Source organism: Zingiber officinale, chromosome 7B, assembly GCF_018446385.1.
Source record: "Zingiber officinale cultivar Zhangliang chromosome 7B, Zo_v1.1, whole genome shotgun sequence".
NCBI lineage: Eukaryota > Viridiplantae > Streptophyta > Magnoliopsida > Zingiberales > Zingiberaceae > Zingiber > Zingiber officinale.
Window position 1 is genome coordinate 115,716,706 of NC_055999.1, and position 18,861 is coordinate 115,735,566.

General features: G+C 39.0%; 2 protein-coding genes across 2 annotated transcripts in view; one reads left to right on the plus strand and one right to left on the minus strand.

Annotated features, from left to right (window-relative positions):
• The first annotated feature begins 945 nt into the window (after positions 1 to 945).
• Positions 946 to 3,198, plus strand: LOC122007056. Its single transcript, XM_042562817.1, has 4 exons — positions 946 to 1,875; positions 1,951 to 2,103; positions 2,165 to 2,256; positions 2,326 to 3,198. Exons 1-4 carry the CDS (start codon positions 1,174 to 1,176, stop codon positions 2,978 to 2,980), a joined length of 1,602 nt encoding a protein of 533 aa, XP_042418751.1. The 5' UTR covers positions 946 to 1,173; the 3' UTR covers positions 2,981 to 3,198.
• A 171-nt stretch (positions 3,199 to 3,369) lies between these two features.
• Positions 3,370 to 18,861, minus strand: part of LOC122007057 (mitotic checkpoint protein BUB3.1-like) — a 29,735-nt gene continuing 14,243 nt past the window's right edge. Inside the window, exons 3-9 of the mRNA XM_042562818.1 lie at positions 13,997 to 14,079; positions 13,441 to 13,707; positions 12,422 to 12,497; positions 4,088 to 4,168; positions 3,927 to 4,005; positions 3,765 to 3,865; positions 3,370 to 3,662 (exon numbers count right to left, since the gene is read on the minus strand). Of these exons, the coding sequence (XP_042418752.1) occupies positions 3,575 to 3,662; positions 3,765 to 3,865; positions 3,927 to 4,005; positions 4,088 to 4,168; positions 12,422 to 12,497; positions 13,441 to 13,707; positions 13,997 to 14,079 (775 nt within the window). The 3' untranslated portion in view covers positions 3,370 to 3,574. The remainder of the gene's footprint in view (positions 3,663 to 3,764; positions 3,866 to 3,926; positions 4,006 to 4,087; positions 4,169 to 12,421; positions 12,498 to 13,440; positions 13,708 to 13,996; positions 14,080 to 18,861) is intronic.

Sequence of the window (18,861 nt, forward strand, 5' to 3'; positions counted from 1 at the left end):
TTTGACATTAGCTGAAAACATTCTAGAGAATCGTTCAATGTACTCACGGCATATGAAGATTGAGAAAAAAAAATTGGAGGCTTTCCTAAATCTCGAGATAAAACAAAATAAAAACTTTATCGACCAAAAAGAGGGGGGAAATCATCGTCGTCATTCCAGATCTAAAAGAGCAAAGCAACAAAAAAAAAAAAGAATAGGAGAGTTCGGAGGAGGAACCTGATGCAAAAAACAAAAAAAAAGCCAGCAGAGATCGCCGCTCCAGGGCACAAATTCGGCTCGACACGACGCAGTAGGGAAGAGAGGCCGGGAGAAAACTGAAAAGGGTTTAGCCTTTTACTTTGTATAATAAAAAAAAAATTTTTTTGGGCCCCTTCCTGGGCCGGGCCTGAGGCGGTCGCCTCTCTCGCCTCGTGAAAGGTCCGGCCCTGGTTTGGGGATGGGCGGAGGGGGAGGGGGAGGGGGCAGGGCATCCTAGCGCGGGCAAGGTCGAGAGAGAAATAATTAGACTGGCAATGGCATTGGTTGTTCGGCGACGGCGTCTCTTATATAGTTTATCTCGCATTAAAGTTATTTTGTTTTTTTTTTTAATTATTATTTTGGCATCACATTATTAGTGAATTAGACCCATCTATTTAATAGATAGAATATAATCCATCTTATTAATAAATGAATAGGGATATAGAATTAATCTAAAGATCATGGATCTAGAGATCCTCTGAAGCAAGGGATTGAAAGGGAAGAAGGGGCACACCGGGCTCTTGGTTGAAGTCATGCACAAACATTGAATTAGTTTATTAATCCAAAATAATTATATATTTTCTCCTAAAAGATGTTTTTTTATATTTTCCCTTAAAATAATTATACATTTCCCTGAAAATATGTATTTATTAACCCAAAAACGTTGAACGTCTATTTTCCTAAACAATTGTAAAAACATTTTAATTTATCTATTTTAGGAAATGCAAGCCATTCCCAAACTTAAAATGTTTTGTTTCTCCTCCTCCCACCAATCGTCACTGGAGTGCATCCGACCGACCGACGCGCTTCCCGCCATCAAACTCGGCGAGACGGGCTTCCCCCTTTGGCGCCAACTCCCCACCTTCCCTCCCCTCCACCTCCCCTTCTGTCGAAGGAACGCGGTGGGGCCCTCCTCCGCCTCCTCCGCCTCCTCCCATGGCTTCGCTGAGCCCCGGCGTCCTCCTCCGCCTCCTCCAGGACATAGACGCCCCCTCCAGCGGGACCTCGCCTCGCCGCCCTCTCCACGAGCCGCCCTCCGTCCTGCAGATCACCGGCATCGTCCCGGCCCTCTCTGGCCCCGACCTCCGCCCCGACCGGGGTTTCTACGTCAAGGTCTCCGATGCCTCCCACTCCACCTTCGTCTCCCTCTCCCCCGACCTCAACGACCTCATCCTCGCCGACCGCCTCCAGATCGGCCAGCTCATCAACACCCGGCGCCTCGAGCCCGCCTCCCCCGTCCCCGTCCTCCGTGACTTCCGCCTCCTCTCCGGCCGCCACCCCTGCAACCACGACACCGTCGACGTCGCTCACCCTTCCCCTGCCCCCAAGTCCTCCCCTGTCTTCCGCCCCACCGCCGCCACGCCCCCTGTCCCTCCACCGGAAAAGAAAAAGAGGCATTCGAGGAGCCACTCCTTCGCCGACGACCGCCACCAGACCCTCAATCTCATCCTCACCTCCTCCCCCACCGCTTCCCCTTTACCGAGATCCATCAACATGACCACCGGCCTCTCCGTCGACGACGAGAATTACGATTCCGACGACTCCAGATTTTCCTTCACCTCCTCCTCCTCCTCATCCCCCTCCTCCTCCTCGAAGTTCGTGCTCCGGCCGAGGAAAAGCTGGAACACCGGCGCCAAGGTACAACTCCAATTCAACACGAACTGTTCCATTTCTTCCGACTGATCGACCAAAGCCTGCAAATCTTCTCCTCAGCGTTGCAGCTTCACTTCGAGAAACACAGAGAAATCTCTCAATTTGCCTGCAAGTCCTACGAAACGCAAACTCCCTGATTCAGAAACCTCCTCCATATCCAGTTCTTTGGGTTCTTCACATCACGGCACGAAATTCCTGATCAAGCAGGGAAAGGTAACAGTTTTGCGTCGCGTTCTCCTCTATTTTCATGGCTCCATAGCTTCCACCTTTGCAGGAGGTCATGAGGCAACGAGACACGGCTCTTCAGGCTGCCATAGACTCATTGCTGGAAGCCTCTGCCTCAGAGAAACTGATCGAGTGCCTCAAGTAAGATTGGAGAAGACTAACTAACTTGTTCAGCTCTTTGCATTTCTCCTCAGATTTTGCATCTTGTAGCTTGTACGCAGAGCTGCAAGTCGATAAGGATGGCGATCCGCAGCGTGTCGTAAACAGCTTCTTGAACTTCCACCGGGAGCTGGCACAGATGAGATTGATCGTGCAATCTTTGTGGAAACCGAACGAATCGTCCCAGGTTGCGTCAGAGAGGAAAAGCTGTGCCACCTTGTGGATCAAAACAGCCATTGAATCGGATCTCGCAAAACCCCCAACTCAAATGAGCAATGCAACTGAAGATTCTCAAGTGGCCTCGAACTATCCTTGCGTGCCAAGCTTCAAGCCAAGGAACAATGCATCATCCAAGGCGGGCAACCTCTTGGTGGCCTCAAATGCATTGCAGTGCGAGTTCAACAGACGGTTCCTGCGGTATCTCGAAAGATTTCTCGATTCTGTAAGTGGATCGGGGTCTGACTCGTGCGAGGCCCAAGTAGCTGCACTTTTGTGCCAACTGAAGAGGGTGGATGACTGGCTGAACAACATCACCAGCAAGGGCTCAACTTGGCCAAGGGATAAAGGGAGAGACAAGATGTGGACGGAGGGTGAAGAAGTGGAGGCATGCCGGCGAGTGAGGAGGAAGATCTACGGCATTCTTCTGCAGCATGTCGAGAGTGCAGCCATTGCGCTGGAGAGCATGAGTGTGCCAGATGAGGACTGATTGCATGGTTGATTCCTTGATTGAGTGCTTGGGAAGATGAATTGCTCAGGAAAGAGTCACTTCTTTGGGTTCATGTTGTCAATTCCCACTATTTTCTGTAGGGGGGTCCTAAACACAATTGATTCCTTCTATAATTGTGTTAGCATTATGTTGTAATTCTTGATGAAGGCTAAAATGCTTGTTGATTGTATGAGTTAGGGTTCCTTGTGCGAAAATGGAGGGGCAGAAGTGGAAATTGAAGCAGTGATTGCCATAAGCACCATTGTTTTCACTGAGTTGAAGGTGGCTTGTTCGTCCTGAGATTTATTGCATCTCATACTTGAAAATTGAATCTTCTTCCTCATTGCTTCTATTCGCTAGCAGAATTATATCACTAGACAGGAAAAAAGGATACAAACTGAGAAAAATGGTTTCCAAAACTATTGCAATAAAGATAATTATAACAATAATATAAATAATAAATTGCACGACTTTGGTCTCTTTTAACTTTACTGGATATTCTCAATAGCTAGCAAATCCTACAAGTGGAAGCAGAAATTCCCTGGTACAGGTATAGATCTTCATGGCTTATTAAAAAGAATTGAAGTTTCCAGGTTAAGGTGGCGGCCCCGGCAAAGCCTTAGGTTTCGGCTTGACTTCGACTTCATTTACGTTTCGAACGAAGATGGCATCAGGCTCGTGTCTGCCAGTATCAGAAACTCAGCTTTGTATCAAAACAATAAAACAGTTTAAAACATACAATGATTGCTCATGCTGAGCCAAAAAAGAAAGTTAAAGAACTTACGGTATCTCTCCCTCCTCGAATGTGTAGCTCGATGCTACAGCAAGCAGCCGGCCGTCCCGGTTGAAGGATAATGCAGCAATGCTAGTAGGGTATTTTGAATACTGCAGAACACAGTGTCAGTGCTAACTTCTTAGTGCACTATCAATTGTATTAGAAGTGTACCTGATATAGTCTTTTCTTATTATTGCCATCCCACACATTAACATAACCGTCGCACCCACCAGTAGCAAACGTCCCATATCTCAAGAAAAATAAAATGAAATTGATAAGTATAATTGCTTAAAATTTTTCATTTATCTATCAGGAGTATTTAGATATATTACATCGGATGGAATGCCATTGCGTTAACAGGATAAACAGTATCCCTTCCAGCTTCAGATTTCCTGTGGCACTTGAATGCGTACCTGAACCATCATTCACGAGAAAGAGGGTGACATGGATAAAGGATGATGAAGTAGCAAAATCTGTGGCAAAACTTGAAAAATTAATTCTTGAGAATGAAAACTCAATGCCTCAATTCTGATGTTAGAGAGAGAATACAGGTGTTGAACATGGTAGCGTAATTATAGGGATTGTGATGAATTATAATTACCAATTGATGGGCATAATTATAGGGAGTCTTATGTATATAAATATGGATGTATTTGATAGAAAAGAAAATTGAGATACATTTTTCTCTTCTACATGGTATCATAGCAAGGTTAATCCTTCTTATTATTTTTTTCTCCTGCTGCCACTACCAGAAACCCTAATACTGTTGTGTCACCTATTGCTACGCAACTACCAGCCCTCTCCTTTCGGTCTCATCTCATCTACTAGATCTCACGCAGTTAGAGTAAGCAGCAGATAGGAATTTCTTGATTCAACCGGCTGTTAGATCTCAAGTGCTGCTCGATCCAGGAGGAGGGGATCTACCGATGCTGTTCTAATCTACTACTACTACTCAAGTTTCTGTCCTTGAATTCCTCCTGCGATGAAGTCTTCAGATTCTAAACCCAATTTGGCTACCACTATTATATTGAATGGGACCAACTATCTCTTGTGATCACATTCGTTTGAAGTATTCCTGAGGTCTCACAAGAAGAAGGAACATAAAAGATCCGAAATATTAAGATTGAGTTTTAGACAACTGTTCTGTTATGGCTTGGCTCCTCAACGGCATGGAGGAGTCAGTGAGCACTAATGTTATGTTCGTGGAAACTGCCAAAAAGAGATGTGGGATGTTTTACGAGGCATGTATTCGAATGACAAGAAACTCCGCCCATGATGACCAGTCATGGCCGGTCCCAAGCCCGGATAAAGGAGGAGGGTTGCGTTAGGTTGCCAGCCAGCGTCAAACTATGGCAAAATTTCATGAATGAATCCATTAAACTATTGTGCTAATGCTAGGTTGTTCCCCGGAAGGAACGCGTTGCAGGGTCCGACTGTAACGTCTCGGCAAGGACCGCTACATCTCCAGAACTCGGGTGTAGTGATAAATATGCAAGAGTTCGCGTTACAGGGTCCGACTGTAACGTCTCAGCAAGGACCGCTACATCTCCATGAGAACTTGGGTGTAGTGTTAAATAGGCAAGAGTTCTCACACCATAGGTTAGATAAGAACAAATATGATAGGAAAACTAATAATCTAAGATTTGGAACATGGAATATAGGAACTCTCACTGGTAAATCAATGGAGGTAGTAGATATGATGATTAGGAGAAAAATTAATATTTTATGTGTACAAGAGACAAAATGGACAGGTGAGAAGGCAAAGATGATAGAGAACTCGGGTTTTAAGTTATGGTACACTGGAAAAAGTAAAACAAGAAATGGAGAGTATTATTGTAGATAGTTTGTTAAAGTATGAAGTTGTAGGAGTAGTTAGAAAAGGGGATAGAATTATAACTCTTAAGATAATAGTGGCGAAAGAAACTATGAACATAATTAGTGTATATGCACCACAAGTAGGATTAGATGAAGCTACCAAATTAAGGTTTTGGGAGGACTTAGATGAAATATTACAAAATATTCCACCAAATGAAAGGATTTTAATAGGAGGTGATCTAAATGGTCATGTCGGAGTGAAAAATGAGGAATATGAGAGAGTACATGGGAGTTATAGGTTTGGAACGAGAAATGAGGAAAGGAAAACTATATTAGATTTTGCGATAGCATATGACCTTATATTAGCTAATACATTTTTTAAGAAAAGAGAAGAACACTTAGTCACATTCAAAAGTGGGAATAATAAATCGCAAATTGACTTTCTTATGATTAGGAAGAAGGATAGAAAGATTTGTAAAGATTGCAAAGTCATCCCTGGAGAAAGCTTAACTACCCAACATAGGGTAGTAGTGTTGGATATACGCCTCAAACATAGTATCAATAGAAAGAAAATATATACAATTCCTAGAATTAAGTGGTGGAAGTTAAAGGATGGGAAACAAAATATATTTAAGGAGAAGGTAGAAGTACAAGCATTAGGTGAAATATACGATGACTCTAATACAACATGCGATCAGATGGTATCAAAGTTGAAAATAGTAGCTAAGAGTGTACTTGGTGAGTCAAAGGGACATGCACCACTAAGTAAAGAATCTTGGTGGTGGAATGAGAAAGTACAAGAGAAAGTGAAGGAAAACGAATATATAAGGAATTATATATTTGTAAGAACGAAGAAAATTAAAAAATATATATATATAAGCAAAAGCTAAGAAAGTGGAAGCAAAAATGAAACTTTTGAGCGGTTATATCAATTGGATACAAAAGAAGGGGAAAGAGATATTTATAGAATAGCTAAAGTGAGAGAAAGGAAAACAAGAGATCTTAGCCAAATAAAATGTATTAAAGATGAATGTAATAGGGTATTAGTAAATGATGGAGAAATAAAAGAGCGGTGGAAGAGGTATTTTCATCAACTTTTTAATGAAGGTTTAGGTGACCAACTTAACTTAGGTAATTTAATTAGGTCAAATGAGCATAGAAATTTTAATTTTTATCGTAGAATTCAAACTTCAGAAGTAAAACAACCTTTAAATGAGATGTACAATGGAAAAGTCGTTGGACCAGATGATATTCCGATAGAGGTATGGAAGTGCTTAGGGCAACAAGGTATTGAATGGCTTACAAAATTATTTAACATGATATTGAAAATGAAAAAATGTCTGATCAATGGAGGATAAGTACTCTAGTTCCCTATATATAAGAATAAAGACGTACAAAATCAGGTAAACTATAGGGCATTAAACTAATGAGTCATACTATGAAACTTTGGAAAAGAGTAATAGAAAAAGATTAAGGAAGGAGACCATAGTGACAAAAAATCAATTTGGGTTCACGCGTCGATGATAAAAGCTATACATCTTCTTAGATAATTAATTGAAAATATCAGAAAAACAAGATCTACATATGGTATTCATTGACTTAGAAAAGCATATGATAGAGTCCCAAGAGAAATTATATGGAGAATTTTAGAAAGAGTGTTAGCGTAATGTATATTGAACTAATTAAGGATATATGAGGATGTAACGATCAGAGTAAAGACTCTTGACAAATTAATCGAAGTTCTTATAAAGATAGGGTTACATCAAGGATCAGCTCTAAGTCCCTATCTTTTTACACTAATTATGGACGAACTCACTGCGCACATTCAAGACACAGTACTGTGGTGCATGTTGTTTGCAAATGATATTATTTTGGTAGATGAGACACGTGAAGGAGTAAATGCTAAACTAGAATCTTGGAGGGAAATACTAGAAGGGAAAGGTTTTAAGCTTAGTAGATTAAAGACAGAATATATGAAATTTAAGTTTAGCAATATTAGAAGTAATGAAACAATTGTTAAGATAGGAGAGGACGAGTTGCCCGGAACTGAGAGATTTAAGTATTTAGGATCATTTTTACAAAATGATGGAGAGATCGAGAGAGATGTCTTACATAGAATACAAGCAGGATGGGTGAAATGGAGGGGAGCGCCGAGTGTTTTATGTGACCGTAAAGTACCTCTTAAACTTAAAGGTAAGTTCTATAAAACCGCAGTTAGACTTGCTATGTTATATGAAGCTGAATGTTGGGAAAATGAGAGTTGCAGAGATGAGGATGTTAAGGTGGATGTGTGGACATACGAGGATGGACAAAATAAGAAATGAGAGCATTAGAGAGAAAGTAGGAGTTGCATCTATTGAGGAAAAACTCAGAGAGACACGTTTAAGATGGTACGGACATGTACTTAGACGACCAATAAATGCTCCAGTTAGGCGATGTGAAACTATGATAAACATGCATATAAAACGAGGAAGAGGAAGACCAAAAAAGACTTGGTTAGCAACAATAAAACAAGATAAAATTTATTTAAATATAGATGATGATATAATAGGAGATAGAGCTCAATGGCGTAAAAGGATTCATACAGCCGACCCCACTTAGTGGGAAAAGGCTTGGTTGTTGTTGTTGTTGTTGTTGTTGTTGTATTCGAATGACAAGAATCTTTCTTGTGTTTCGAATTAGAGTAAATAATCTCCACTCTTCACCAAGACGATCAGTTTGTTAGTAACTACTTTACTACTCTTAAAGGGGTTGCAGATAAAATTCTGCTATACCAACCTCTCTCTTATGATGCTCAAACACAAAAGAATCAGTGGGAAGAATTCTTGGTCACAAAGTTCCTATCCGATTTAGATTCCACTCAACGACTGGTTAGGGATAATTTGCTAGCAAGTGATAACATTCACACAATATTGAATGCTCTACCTCGGGTTCTTCGTGTGACCACGGGTCGTTCTGACATTGGTTCTTCCTCATCTTTCGACACTTCGGCTATGGCTACTCGTGGGGTCCTCTCGAGGTTGTAATGGTGATCGCGGTCGGGGTCGCAGATCTGATGCCACCAAGGGTGGTCGTTCATGTGTTCACTGTGATTGTTCCAACCATGCCTCCGAGAAGTGTTGGGTGAAGTTTGGTAAGCCTGATTGCGCTAATAGTGCGTCTACCAAACCATCACCAAACAATGATATGGTCTCTGTTTCTCGTACTGACTATGAGAAATTGCTTCGTTCTTCTACTAGCATTTCATGTGTCACTACCTCATCCTCTGCAGGTGCATTTGTTATATCTCATGATAAGTCTTGGATGTTGGATTCTGGTGCTTTTGCCCATATTATTGGTAACAAATCTATCTTCTTTTCCTCTCTTGTTTCCTCAGCTTTATCTCTTGTCCGTCTAGCCAATGGTACTTATTCTCCGATTACGGGAATAGGTATTGTTAGGCCCACTACAAATATCATTCTTGATAATGTTCTTTTCGCATTGACTCACAAAAACTCATTTTTCAAGACCTGCAAACGAAGAGGATGATTGGTGGCGGACATGAGCGTAATGACCTATACTATCTGGATTCTATTACACCTGCATGTTCCCGGGCACTCTCGACAATTGTTTCTCCTTATCAATGACATTGTCGTCTAGGTCACCCCTCTTCTTCCTCTCTTAAAAATTTAGTTCATGTTCAGTCTACTGATTTCCAGCGAGTTCGGCAAACATCATCGCACATCTTTTTCCTTCCAAAGTTGATAAATGTAGTTCTTTTGTTTTTAAACTGGTTCATTGTGATGTTTAGGGACCTAGTAAAGTTGAGTCTACGGGGGACTTTTAGTATTTTATAATTTTTATTGATGATTATTCCGACATGACATGGTTATATCTACTCAAAAATAGAAGTGAGATTCCTAATGTACTAGAATCATTTTATAATGAAATAAACACCCAATATACTGTTGACTTGTGCACTCTCTGTATTGATAATGCCCTTGAGTTCACTCAGAAATTGTTTCCACATTCTATGATTCTCATGGCATAATTCATGAAACGTCTTGCTCATATACTACCCAACAAAATGGTGTGAACGCAAACACCGTCATATTTTAGACGTAACTCGTATACTTCTATGTCACATGCATCTAAGTATTTGTGGGGTGGTGATGTTCTCACAACTTGCTTCCTCAAAAATAGAATGTCGCGTACGTGGGGAAATCCGATTATCATGTCTTCGTCTTGACAAACCTATTTTCTGCCTCCTCACATATTCAATCGTGTTTGTTTTGTTCATAATTTTCCTCCTGGCTTGAATAAATTGTCTCCTTGCTCCATTAAATACATCTTGCTTGGATACTCTCGTACACAAAAAGGATATCGTTATCTTGATCCACTCACAAAATGCAATTACATCTGTGTTGATGTTATGTTTTTGAGTGACAACTATACTTTTCCCCCATCTTGCTCAATAACCGGATCTATGTCTTTTACTTCAGATGCTTCGTCTCCCAAACCATTGCAGGTGTATACGAGGCATTCTCAGCCAGAATATGTCTCGTGTCCCATGCCTCCTTCCTGCAGCTCCTAGTGCTCCTCACCCCAATGATATTGATTTGTCCATTGCTTTTCGTAAAAGTATTCGTTCTTGCACTACTCATCCTTTGTTTAACCATATCTCGTTTGATTATCTGGATCCTGCTTTCCGCGCTTTTGTTATTTTTCTTTCATCTACCAAAGTTCCTACTATGAGATTATCAACACTTTGCTTGGCGACTGCAATGGATGAAGAAATATCCGCTCTTATCTCTCGTTGTACTTGGGAACTAGTAACTGCACTACTGTCTGTTGTTAGGTGTTTACTCTGAAGTATAGAGTTGACAGTACTATTGATGTATACAAAGCTCGTCTTGTAGCCAATGAATTTACACAAACTTATGGTGTTACATTCTCTCCCGTCTGAATTCTATTAGAGTTTTATTCTCCTCGGCTGTTAATCAATCTTGGCCAATGTTTCAGCAAGATGTGAAAAATGCATTCCTTTATGGCGATTTGCACAAGACCATTTTTATAGAGCAGCCTCCAAGATATATTACTAGGGGGAGAATGCTTCTATGGTTTGTAGACTTAAAAGGCTATTTATGGTGTTAAACAAAGCCCCAGAGTTTGGTTTGATAAATTCAGTAATATAATAGAGTTGTTGGGTTCAGGCAGTGTAAATCCGATCATTGTTTGTACTTATCGTTTATGTTGATGACATCTTAATATCTGGCAGTGATATACGTGGGATTAATGAAACTAAGAAATATTTGCAGCAACACTTTATTACTAAGGATATGGGACATCATAAGTATTTTGTTGGGAATTAAAATTACGGTAAGGAGATTCATTATGCCAACGAAAATATGCTACAGATTTACTCAAAGAAACTGGATTGCTTGGAACAAAACCGGTTGATACTCCTATCGATATCAAACCAAGTGTTTGGGATGATATTAGGAAATTCTTTGAGGATAAGGAAAAATATAGACGACTTGTTGGAAACTCATTTACTTAACAACCAGACCTGTTATTTCCTTTGCAGTGGGAATGGTTAGTCATTGTATGGAAAAGCCTAAGCAAGTTCACTAAGATGTTGCAATCAGAATTCTTAAGTACATCAAGTAATGAAAGGGCAGTCATTTACGAGAAATGGACACTTAAAGATTGACAGACGTCCACTTATGGATATTGCACTTATGTAGGAGAAAATCTAATAACATGACGAAGTAAAAAACAAACTATTATTGCTAGGTCAATTGTCGAACCTGCTCACATTGTAGCTGAGATGTTATGGTTAAACAATTTGCTTGAAGAATTAGGATTCACTTACAATGAACCACTGCCTATGTACTGTGATAATCAAACGGCTATTCACATTGCAAGTAACCATAGGACTAAACATATGGAGATTGACTGTTATTTTATTCGCAAGTGTGTAATGAGCTAAAAAATTGCTACTCCATTCACATCGTCATCCAACCAAGTTGTTGACGTCTTCACTAAAGCATTAGGAGAAAAACGATTCTCCGAACTTTGTAACAAGCTGTATATGATTAACATATATTATCCAGCTTGAGGGGGGGAGTGTTGAATACGGTAGCTTAATTATTGGGATTGTAATTGATTAGCTTGATTGTAATTGATTGTAATTAGCAATTGATAGCATAATTATAGGGAGTCTTATATATATGGATACGAGTGTATTTGATAAAAAAGAAAATTGAGATATACTTTTTTTCTCTTCTAAAATAGGGTATGAAGATAATCAAGTGTTACAGTTGATATTTATAAGTCATGACTGATGCTGTAGCTTTTTTTAGAAAAAACGTTATCCAACATGATTAAAGTGGAAACTAGATGCAAATGACTCGAAAAGAAGTTTAATGCAAGTGCCCAGCAAGGAAGTAGGTGCATGCATACATTAATGAAGAAATTTCAGGGTTGGTTACCAAGCTGGGATTAGGCAACTACACTTTGCATGCTTGTATATATCCAATTTGTCTCCACGGGCTTTAGCTAAGATGGTAAGTGGATGGCAGATTTGCCCAAGCGAAGGGTCAAACCCCAGAGTTGGCAAGGCCTAAATCCCGGCACCCTGGCACAACTCACCTTCCCATCTATCTTACCTCTCAGCCACCGTGATTTACTTCCCTTATGATGATCTTGGGGTGGACTGAACGGGATGCTAGGGGCGAGCTTTGCCCAATTGTATAGATCCAATTTAAAGCGAAAAATTTTATAGTGAAAATCTCTATGAAGTGCTTTCATCTAGTTTAGAATGACAAAGGGAATAGATAGATTCAATGGCAGACTAATGGAGGACATACTTCTTAGCTTGTGCAGCTTCAGATAAATCAAAGAACTCCATAGCTACTCGACCTTCAATAGAGCTGAGAGTGAATCCTGCAATCAACAATAACAAATATTACAATGTAAACCTCAGCAATCGCCAATCAAAAATGTTAACAGTATTGTAAGTGACATAATTGCTTGGGTCAAACATGACTAAAGAAAGCAATCTCTCTAGTAATCAAGAATAGTTGGAGGTTCAGCTCAATGACTCAGTCATTCATCACATCACTTGAGGGAGATGTTAGCAAATCTGCAATGATAGTGATTCACATTTCTACCGGTAACAAAGAATAAATAGATACCAAAAAAACTTATATTTTACTATATATACATAATGAGAATTTTTATGCTGCGGATCCGTGTGCATGCCATACTCGGGGCGCCCCAAGTGCATTTGGGGTGCACTGAGTGCATGATTTGCATGCACTCGAGGTGCCCCGAGTCGGGGGTGCACACGGGTCCGAAGCGGAAGGTCCGCAACATATCAAGATTTTATACATAATATACTTGCGAAACTATAGGTGTATGTTCACTGAGGGATGAATAGAAGGTGAAGGATCAAAGATGGGAAGAAAGCTTGTTTTCCATTGTTTAATTGCAAAATAAATGAGAGGAGAGGAAAGGAGAGGAGGGATGAACAGGAGGAAAGTTCCTATTGGTCATTTTGCCCAAATTCAGATAGAGACTGAGAAAGACCATGTTGAGTGGGTCAGCACAAGCCCACATTTGAGATCAAAATATGACACTTGAAAGGAAAAAAATAAGTTTGCCTATCCATCTTCACATCCCTCCTCTCCCTCACCCCTTCCTCCTAGTGAACACGGCAGCAGATTTGAGAATCCAATTTTCCTAAATGCAGTTATGAAATTACTAAATTAGATATGAGAACTAATTCCTAAACAGACAAAGCAGACTTATGGTTACATGGAAATGCTTCATTTTCTTTAGTACTTAATACAAGCTAATGAAAAAAACTGAAGAACAATATATTCACCTGTGCCATTGGGATAACATCGAACACATCTAGTTTGATATTTCAATGATGATTCCCGTCGTTGTTCTGGTTGGGACATATTGCGCAAATCATAGACATTCACATGCCTTCCAGCAGTAGCAACTACTAAACGGTAACCAACGAGAGAGAGAGAATACACTCGCTCTGGTTGCACATATGTTCCAATAAGTGCACGATCTGAGCTGTTAGCACCTCTGGGATCCCAGCATTTCAATGTCTTGTCCCAACTTCCAGTAATAACTTGGCCTAAAAAGATTCAAATGAATTAAGTTCAAAAATAAATTTAAGCGCATCTGCTCATAGAGATTTAGATAACATTCTTTTCTAGACAATCATAAAAATATCTTCCATAACAAGCCTCAGTGCACAACTAAGATCGTGCAATAAGACTTGTGAAAGTAACAAAAAAAAATGGACATAGGAAAACACACAAAATGAAACATAAATATTCTATGCATTCTTTCAGTCTTCCAGGATCAAGTAGAAGAAAAAGATTATTACTAGGCTATTAGCAACTTTGAATAAAAAAAGTTACCTGCAGCATAAGAGTATTCCACACATCGAACAGGAGCATCATGATGTCCCAAAATATCCTCCTTGCCAGAACCAAAGATATGCCTGAAATAATGAAATTCAGAAAGAATAGTTAACTCAGGCAGTTCATCTCTGTATTATTGCTGGCGAGATAGCTAAACTATGTTCACTGTCTAATTGATTAGGCACTCAGATAGTTATAGAAGTATAAAAGTATAGATTGCTCTGTCAGACAAGAAACAAAGAATTGAAATCTTGGACAGTTCTGTGGTGTACTCAGATGATCACTTCAGCTTCAAAAGAACTAGACTAAACCAGGAGAGGCTTCTCAACTGCCATCTGAACTTGCCACTCTTTTGCAACCAACCGTTTTTCTAATGCTATATGACCACATGCTTGTATCATTCTTTAGACTTCAATCAACCAGTATTATCATATTTTCATTTGCAAGGAAAAAAACCCAGGTTTTGCAAGACCTAACACTTAACACTTAAAAAAAAACCCTGATTTGCAACGAATTTTAGCGACGAAATTAATTCATCGCAAATCAACAACAAATATAGCGACGAAAAACACTTTCGTCGCAAAACAGTAACAAAATTAGCAACAAACAATTTTCGTCGCAAAAATAGCGACCAACTATCTATCGCTAAATTCGACGCTAATTTGCGACGAAAATTAAATTTGTAGCAAATTATAATAGATTCGTTTAGAAACTTTCCGATGAATTGTATATTCGTTGCTAAATTTGCGACGAAGATATGTTTCGTCGCTTAATTTGTGACGAATTTACTATTCGTCGCTAAATTTAGACTAATTGCAGATTGATCGGGTATTAGATTAGAGCAAATGCAGATTTTGTTGCTGAATTAGCGACGAATCAGGATTTATTGCAAATTCAACGATGAATCCATGCATTCGTCACTGATTCAGAGATGAATACACTGTTCGTGGCTGATTCAATGACAAATACTGCATTCGTCATTTAGGAATCTTTAATCCCTCATGACCTAATTTCGCTATCTCTTCCGCACGCACACATGAGCCGATCTCCTCCTGTTTTCTCCAACACGAAGCATGCCGATCTCCTCAAGTAAGCTCCAATTCTTACCCTTTTTCTTTTCCCCTCCCCTCCTCTGCACGACGCTCGCAGTTGGGTGCGACTGAGCGCGGCCTCGCATCCGCAGTCAGCCGCTCGTCAGCGGCCGGCCTCGCAACCGCGGCCGGTTAAGACAGTCAAGGTAGAAAAATGCATAAATGAGGTTGTTAACAAGTTGAACAAGACCAAGGTTGAGAGGTCTTTTTTGGATATCCTTTTAGCCTTCATTCAAGAACTATCTTAAACTAAAATCTTCATGTTCCAAATTTGGATATCCTTTTAGCACCATTTACGTACTATGCTACATTAGATTCTTCAAATATTTTTTATTTGATGTGCAGTTGTCTTTTTTGTATTTTAATTTGATTTTTGATTTTGTTTTGATCTATTTGGTTTAACTTAGTCTTTTTTCTTTCTTATGCACAATTACCCTTTATTATAGTCTGGACTATGGAGATGGTTATATTGTAATTGTGATTACATTTGTTTTGTTATTTGAAATGAAATTTGGTTTGATATGTCTGGCTTTGTCTTCCTTCTTTTGAAGTCTCTGTAACTGGCCTTGTTTATTCTGGCAGGTTAAGACAGTCAAGGTAGAAAAATGCATAAATGAGGTTGTTAACAGGTTGAACAAGACCAACGCTGAGAGGAAACCAGACTTGAAAGGTATAAATTTGCAGTTGAAATTGTTGGGTAAATATGAAAGCAATAGACATTATATTGATTAATATGATCTAATTATAAGTTGAGAGACTTTAGCCTTATATTGCAAGCATGACAGAGGTTGCACTTTGCAAAACATTGTTATTTGAATTATCTCTTTTCCACACTGTCATTGTATTTCATTTGAAGGGCACAGTAGAAGAGAATCACTTGTAACTAGCTTTTATATTTCTTTCCTGTACATATATTGGTATTTTGTTTGAGTGAGACAATTAACTTTCTTTGTTTGAAGCTGATAGAAGCTATCAATGCGGCAGACCAGCTAAGGGATAAAGTGAGTTGTTTTTCATGTTTAATGAATAAGAACATTTGGACGACATCTTAGAAAATTGTTAATTGGGGACAATAGGCAGCTCTATCAAGTACAGCTAGGTTTCTTCTATATTCTTGAGGTTCAATTTGTGTTATGAATTATCTTATTCTGCCATGAGTGACTAAAGAATGTTTCAGTTCTTATTCTGCCCCCCCCCCCCAACCATATTGGAACATTATTTGTATTTTGAGAAATCTATTTTCCTCAGCGCCTCGTTTTCATGGCCTTGCAGAAGAAGAGGGAAGAATTGCCAAAGCTTGAAAAGGAAAAAAAGCAGAGGTAAGGAGCTACAAGAGTCTGATGGTCTCTGAGAAGATGACATTCAACAAGAAGATTGCATCTGCTAATAAATCCCTGCAAGAACTTGAAAATGACTTCATGTGAGCGTTGAGAGAAAACTGTTGGTTGATAGAAATTTGAAGCTTTCAAAGATCTGCTAGATCACTCTGGAGATGAATTTTGTGATGTTATGGGATCTTATGTTACATTGTCTAGTTTGATTGGAACAATGCTGGATGGTATGTGATGATTAGATTTTGTTTTGGAATTTTTATGTGTACGATGTATCATATTATGTATTGGATCTTTGGTGCCATGTATGATTTGTCATTTGTTATATGTATGAGATGTTTGATTTTGTTATGTGAGATCTTGGTTGTTGATTGTATCCGATTTACAGGTTTAGGTTTATATGTATGAATGATAGCACAGATTTGTAGATATGTATTGTTGGAAAAATTTGGAATTTGCGACAACAAAATTTGTTGCAAAAGCTACTAAATATTTGTCGCTAAATTCGTCGTTGTTTCATCGCTGATCAGTGATGAATATTTTCGTCGCTAATCAGCGACAAAACCGTTATCTTCGCTGATTGGCGACGAATTTATTTTTGGTTGCAAATTTTGCAATAATTTTCTATTTTTCGTCGCAAAATTTTACAACAAAAATTTTTTCTTTGCTAATTTCATCATAAATTCGTCGCAAATCATGTTTTTTTAAGTGTAATAACTCTCATCACAAACCTACCTAGCTGTTACACTCTTTTCTTGTCACTGGTCTCCTATTCCTTCAAATAAAAGCAGTGTAAAACACAATTGAGGCAGAGGGTGTCAGCTATTGAAATGTGAAGCAATGAGAGAAGGGAGAAGGTTAACATAAATTTTCTTCATCACAAGTGACACTTGATGGAACTGTGGTATGTCATGGTAAGATGTCACACTTGGTTGTAGAACAGATTTATGAAGCATTGCATAACAGTGAGAAATGGCAAAGAGAAAATAAGTACTAGAAGACATGGTGGCAAAAGACAATTCACTCACCCCAACACCTCCATCAGCCTCAACACCTCCATCAGCCTGTCCCAGGTCAACATGAAAGAGGTAAATCACAAGTGACTATTAGGCTTGAACGATTAAATAGTGCATGGGGGAGGGCAAGGACCCGGCTACTAGCCAAGATTTGACCCCTAGACCTTATGGTGGCAACACCATCATGCGCTAGCCAACTGTATGTCCCGAGGGAACAAGTACAAGAAGAAATGGCAAAGACGGGAAGAGGAGAGAGGAAAGGGAAACTTACTTGGAAAAGGTAAATTTAACAAAAATTAAATATTTTTTTCTCTTTCAAGACAAGAAATAAAAATGACTTCACAAGTAATACCACATAATCCTAGATACATCAATATGTTCCTCTTTCTTGCGCCTTTCAACAACCTATCATAGCAACATTTGGGCCTCACCTGCAACCCATTGCAAAATAGTGCCAGGTTGTTTTCCCTCCTCTTGCAAAGCAAAAAATAGTTATCGCCTACAACAGTGGAGTGGAGTCTCAATTCTGTAAGCTAGTCGCCATCCATTTTCTAACCTCATACAATTCCAATGACAAATTTACAAGTGGTTTACTACCACTTTCAACATTGTGACTGCAATACAACAATTACAACCACAATACAGTGAGTTGTAATCCATGAAGCATCACCTAGTGGCTACTACTAATGTGATTCATATTTTAATCATATTGCAAAACAATATCTGAAATAAACAATTAACATTTCCTTGAATATTAAATGTCAAATTTATAACATAATATTGTAGTAACTGCCTACTATTGTTAATGTCAAGTACAGCCAATAACGTCAAATTATTATAGATAATAAATAAATTAGACAATCCAAATATATTATTAATTAATTGTTTAATCTAATCAAACCTTATCTAATGCATGAGATAAAATAAACTTCCTAGAAATATATAAGAAAATAGTTTGCCGATCTCAATCCTATGCTTAGGAAAAAAAGGTTGAGAGTTGTGTTAGACAAAATAGTCAAGGCAAAAAATTGCCTAACCCTATGAACATGGACCCTGCTCCTACTTTGTCATGAGGGTACGTTGTCACCAATCCATGACACACACAGCTTTTCACCACTAAGTATCTTAATCTACAAGTGTGAGCTAGAAGGCTGTATACAAACAGACACAGTCATCTCATCAAATGCAAAGATGATAAAAAATAACCAAGGGTTCTCACTGTCAAAATTCAAAGATTCTTGAGAAAGAATTATTGTACTAAAGTTGATGTCAGGAAATGAGATACTAAATATTTTATGTGGAGATTAAAATGGACATGCAGGGAGTCCCTAGAGAATACAAAGGTAAACACGGAGATTTTGAATTTAGTCAACTAAACCAAGACGATAATTAGATTTTCTTTACTATACCTTATGAATTTATAA